Source organism: Trifolium pratense, linkage group LG3 (assembly GCF_020283565.1).
Source record: "Trifolium pratense cultivar HEN17-A07 linkage group LG3, ARS_RC_1.1, whole genome shotgun sequence".
Lineage (NCBI taxonomy): Eukaryota > Viridiplantae > Streptophyta > Magnoliopsida > Fabales > Fabaceae > Trifolium > Trifolium pratense.
This window is the reverse complement of record NC_060061.1, coordinates 50,814,068-50,820,067: the sequence shown is the minus strand read 5'-3', so window position 1 is coordinate 50,820,067 and position 6,000 is coordinate 50,814,068. Positions and strand designations below refer to the sequence as shown.

Genomic DNA, 6,000 nt, shown 5'->3' with positions numbered 1-6,000 from the left:
TATAAATACAATGGAGCTACATGAAGAGAAGATTAAGAGTTTGCAAAAAGAATCAAATCATATACTTAGTTGAAGCAAAAATCAACAAGTAATAAACTCTTCAAAAGCAAAGCAAAGCATCAAAGATATATCATAAATTTGTGAAAAACAAATAGACAAAGCTTGCTATTATCAATCTCTCACTTGAGTTGATTTAACCCATATTCCCCACAAATATTGTAACCCTCTCAAGTCTTTCTTTCATGTTAGATTGAGTGTTTGTGAGAAAGTCTTTTCGAGTGAAGAAAAGCATTTTGAGTGAAAGTCTTTTCGAGTGAAGAAAAGCATTTGTGTGAAAGTCTTTTCGAGTGAAGAAAAGCATTTGTGTAAAAGTCTTTTCGAGTGAAGAAAAGCAGTTTGTATTGATCCAGTTGTGATCAAGTTTTTGATGCGAAGCAGAAGGTTCTGATCTGAGCATTTATAGTGGACAATCTCACAAGGACTGTGAGGACTGGACTAGCCCAAGTTGGGTGAACCAGGATAACTTTTGTGTGTTTTTCTCTTGGACTCTAAAATCCTTAAAACATACTAAACTAACTAACTGAGTAATACCAGAGTGCTCTGGGCCTTAAACATTTACTTATTCAGCAACTAACTCAGTATTTATTTTGTTCATTTATATATTGTTTAGTTTATTGTTGCTAACTATATTTCTTTGTTCATTGTTATCTAACCAATTAAAAGAAATATTGTCTTGAGTTATTTTAAACTCACATAAAAGATTTTTAAAAAGGGTCACAATTCAAACCCCCCCTTTCTTGTGACATTTATTGCTACTTCAATTGGCATCAGAGCCTGTCTCTACAGGTTTATACACTTAACAAGTGTTAGAGGAAAAAGATTCAGGAAGAAAAAATGTCAAAAGAAAGATACATTCCAGAAGGAGGATCTGCTTCAAGACCACCTTTGTTCACTGGAAAGAATTACTATTTTTGGAAAAACAAAATGCAATTGTTTTTAAAATCTCAAGAAGTAGGAATGTGGCGCATAGTCACAGAAGGAGATTATGTTCCTACTGTAACTTCTGCTGAGGGAGTCATTTCAGACAAACCTGAAGATGCATGGACAACTGCAGAACAACAAAAGGTACTCCTAAACTCTAAAGCTCATTTATTTCTATCTTGTGCTCTAAGCATGGAAGAAAGTGAAAGAGTAGATGAATGTGATACTGCTAAAAAGGTTTGGGACACTTTACAAGTTCACCATGAAGGAACTAGTCATGTAAAAGAAACAAGAATAGACATAGGAACTAATAAATTTGAAACTTTTGAAATGATTGAAAACGAAACTATTGATGAAATGTTTTCAAGATTTACTACTATTATAAATGAATTAAGATCTCTTGGAAAAACTTTTTCAACTAATGATAGAATTAGAAAACTTTTGAGATGTCTTCCAGTCACTTGGAGACCAATGGTTACTGCCATTACTCAAACTAAAGATTTGAAAACACTTCCCATAGAAGATCTTATTGGTACTTTAAAAGCTCATGAAGTTATTCTTCAAGGAGATAAACCTCTAAAAAAGGAAAAAACCATTGCTTTAAAAGCCTCTCAAAAAGATATAAGTTTTTTAGAAGATAACTCTAAGGAATTAGAACCTACCCAAGAAGAGGCAGAAGGAGAATTAGCTCTCATTTCTGGCAAAATCCAACGTATGTTAAGAAGAATAGATCAAATTAGAAGAAACTTTTCTTCAGGAAAAGACATGCAGAAAAATGACTTTGACAAAAGTCAAGTAACCTGCTTTGGTTGCAACAAACTTGGACATTACAAATCAGAATGTCCCTTAAACAAATCACCCAGAAATTTTCCCTTCAAGAAAAAATCTATGTTAGCTACCTGGGATGATGATGATGAATTTGAAACAAATAAAGAAGAAGAAGAAGCCAACATCTGTCTAATGGCAGATTCAGAAAATGATGAGGTATTTCTCTTTGATAAAACTCATCCTTATGAAGAATTAGAAACTAATTTTGATAGTTTATTACATGATTCTGAATTCTTATCCAAACAATGTTTTTTGTTACAAAAAGAAGTTTCTGAACTAAAAGAAGAAAAGAAAAAACTTCAAATTGACATTCTTAATTTTGAGAAAATTAACAAAGACTTAATTGAGTCAAAAGAAAAACATGTTTGCTCTAGTGTTTTATCTAAGAAAATAGATGAAAATGTTGTGTTGAAAAATGAAATAAAAGAACTAAGAAATGATCTCACTGGGTTTATAAAATCAACTGAAACTTTTCAAAACATTATGGGATCACAATCTCAAGCTCTTAACAAAAATGGCTTAGGTTTTAATGAAGTTAAAAACAAAATTTTTGAAAATGTTCTTTTACCAGCAAATAAAGAGTTTAAGTTGAGATGTTCATTTTGTAACAAAAATGGTCATCATGAATCAATTTGCTATCAAAAAGAAAGTTATGAAAGTTTTTACTATGAACCAAAACGTTATCGTCACTTGGAAAGAAAAAATAAACATTGTTCATTTTGCAAAAACCTTGGGCATCTTGAAAAAGAATGCTATTTTAAAAATAAACAAATTGTGAAAACTAACCCTCAAGGACCCAAGTCATTATGGGCACCTAAACGAAAATTTCAAAATGCAGGGATACTATCAAAGTGCAAAGAAAAAGCCATGGTTTTTGGACAGTGGCTGTTCAAAACACATGACAGGAGATAAAAGGTGTTTTCTCTCCTTCATCAAAAAAGAAGGAGGGTCAGTTACGTTTGGTAATAATAATACTGCACAAATAAAAGGAAAAGGTATTATAGGTAATAATGATTCTGCAAAAATTGAAGATGTTCAATATGTAGAAGGTCTAAAACATAATTTACTTAGTATCAGTCAATTATGTGATAGTGGTTTTGAAGTTATTTTTAAACCAAATATTTGTGAAGTCAAACAAACTTCATCAGGAAAAGTTTTCTTTTCCGGATCAAGAAAGAAAAATTTGTATGTTTTATACTTAGATGACATTCCAGCTGAATCATGTTTTATGTCTATCGAAAAAGATAAATGGATTTGGCACAAAAGAGCTGGTCATATAAGCATGAAAACAATTTCAAAATTATCTCAACTTGATCTAGTAAGAGGTCTTCCAAAAATCAAGTTTGACAAAGATAAAATCTGTGAAGCTTGTGTAAGAGGAAAACAAGTCAAAAGTAGTTTTTATCCAAAAGATTTTATTTCAACTAAAAAACCTCTAGAACTACTTCACATTGATTTATTTGGTCCTGTCAACACCACTAGTCTTGGTGGAAAACAATATGGTTTTGTTATAGTTGATGATTTCTCCAGATACACATGGGTTTTGTTTTTGAAAAATAAAGATGAATCTTGTGATGCTTTCAAAAACTTTTGTAAACTTGTTCAAAATGAACAAAGCTCAAATATCATCTCTGTCAGAAGTGATCATGGAGGAGAATTTGAAAATTCATCTTTCAAATCATTCTTTGATGAAAATGGTATTTCTCATAATTTTTCTTGTGCAAGAACTCCTCAGCAAAATGGAGTTGTTGAAAGGAAAAATAGAACTCTACAAGAAATGGCAAGAACAATGTTAAATGAATCAAATGTTGAAAAATATTTTTGGGCTGAAGCCATTAGTACTTCTTGCTATATTTTAAATAGAGTTTCAATAAGAAAAATTCTAGACAAAACTCCATATGAACTTTGGAAAAATAAAAAACCAAACATATCATATTTTCATATTTTTGGATGTTTTTGTTATATCTTAAACACAAAAGATAATCTTGGTAAATTTGATTCAAAATCAGATAAAGCTATTTTCTTAGGTTATGCTACTAATTCTAAAGGATATAGAATTTATAACTTGAAAACACAAACCATGGAAATAAGCATGAATATTATCTTTGATGAATTTGATGATCTTATAATGCCATCAATTGATGATGAGCAAGAAAGACTAACTTCTCAGGATGTTCCAAATCAAAAGAAAGAAGATGATCCTCTTCTTCCTCCAAAAACATTGAGAATTGTTGGGAATCATCCTCAAGATCAAATCATTGGAAGTTCCACTGATGGAATAAGAACAAGACTATCATTCAAAGACAATGATAACAACATGGCAATGATCTCCCAGATAGAGCCAAAATCCATTGGTGAAGCCATTATTGATAAATCATGGGTAGAAGCAATGAGAGAAGAACTTCTTCAGTTTGAGAAAAATCAAGTATGGTCACTTGTTCCATCTCCTACAGATCATTCAATCATAGGAACAAGATGGGTTTTTCGAAACAAGCTAGATGAAGAAGGTAAGGTTATTAGAAACAAGGCAAGACTTGTTGCTCAAGGGTATAACCAGCAAGAAGGTATTGATTACGATGAAACTTTTGCTCCAGTTGCCAGGTTAGAAGCAATAAGAATTCTTTTAGCATATGCATCACATAAAAATATTAAATTATTTCAAATGGATGTTAAAAGTGCTTTTTTAAATGGTTTTCTAAATGAAGAGGTGTATGTTCATCAACCTCCTGGTTTTGAAAATGAAAAGAAAAAAGATCATGTGTTCAAACTTTCAAAAGCTTTGTATGGTCTAAAACAAGCTCCAAGAGCTTGGTATGACAGATTAAGTGCATTCTTAATCAAGAACAATTTTTCTAGAGGAAAAATTGACACAACTCTTTTTACAAAAATTGATAAATTGGATTTATTAATTGTTCAAGTCTATGTTGATGATATTATTTTTGGATCAACAAATGAAAAATTATGTGAAGATTTTTCCCATCTCATGCAAAATGAATTTGAGATGAGCATGATGGGAGAACTGAGATATTTTCTTGGTTTACAAATTAAACAAGAAATGAATGGAATTTTTATTTGTCAAGAAAAATATATTAAAGATCTTCTCAAAAAATATAAAATGAATGAAGCCAAAATTATGGCAACTCCCATGCATCCATCTACAAATTTGGATAAAGATGAGGAAGGAAAAATTGTTCCTGAAAAGGAATATAGAGGTATGATTGGATCTCTATTGTACTTAACTGCAAGTAGACCAGACATAGTTTTTGCAGTAGGTTTATGTGCACGTTTTCAAACTTCTCCTAGAGAATCGCACCTAACTGCTGTTAAAAGAATTTTCAGATATCTTGTCGGTACTACTAATCTTGGTCTTTGGTATAGCAAAGATTCTATTTTTGATTTAATAGCTTATTGTGACGCTGACTACGCTGGAGACAAAATTGAAAGAAAAAGTACAAGTGGTGCATGCCAATTTCTTGGAAAAGCACTCATAAGCTGGTCATGCAGAAAACAAAACACGATAGCATTATCTACCACTGAAGCTGAATATGTGTCAGCTGCAAGCTGTTGCTCTCAAGTTCTCTGGATTAAAAATCAGCTTGAGGATTTCTCAATAAGGTACGAAAATGTACCTATTTATTGTGATAATACTAGTGCAATTAATTTGTCAAAAAATCCCATTCAACATTCAAGATCCAAGCATATTGAGATAAAACATCATTTTATTAGGGATCACGTTAATAAAAAGGAAATTGAACTAATTTTTGTTGACACAGATAATCAACTAGCTGATATCTTCACTAAACCCTTAGTAGAAGATCGTTTTAATGAGTTAAAAGTTAAATTAAAAATAATTCAAAATCCCATTAAAAGCTAGTAATCCAGAAATATCTAAGGTGAATTAAAAAAATTATCATTTAATAAAATGACAACCCATAAATGATTTCCTTTCTTATTTAAAACTTTTCATCTAACCTACTTTACTAAGTATCATCATTATCTGAAAAGGGATATCTTTTCAAGATATCACATCTAATCACTCCCTCCCTCGGTTACTTAAACCAACTCCCACCATTACTCCTCATTCATCAACTCTTCCTCTTCTCACTTCAACCGAGTTCATCATTTTCTCCAAACCTTTCTTCTTCCTTCATCTTCCTCTCCTTCACAATCATGAGAACCAAACAAACAGCC

At 31.4% G+C, this 6,000-nt stretch overlaps 1 protein-coding gene across 1 annotated transcript; it reads left to right on the top strand.

Annotated features, from left to right (window-relative positions):
• Positions 1-349: 349 nt before the first annotated feature.
• Positions 350-2,954, top strand: LOC123916605. The gene has a single exon (XM_045968109.1). The coding sequence runs from the start codon at positions 895-897 to the stop codon at positions 2,719-2,721; it is 1,827 nt and encodes a 608-aa protein (XP_045824065.1). The 5' UTR covers positions 350-894; the 3' UTR covers positions 2,722-2,954.
• The last annotated feature ends 3,046 nt before the right edge of the window (positions 2,955-6,000 follow it).

Coding starts and splice junctions, on each gene's coding strand:
- LOC123916605 (XM_045968109.1), top strand. CDS start 895: ATGTCAAAAGAAAGATACATTCCAGAAGGAGGATCTGCTTCAAGACCA.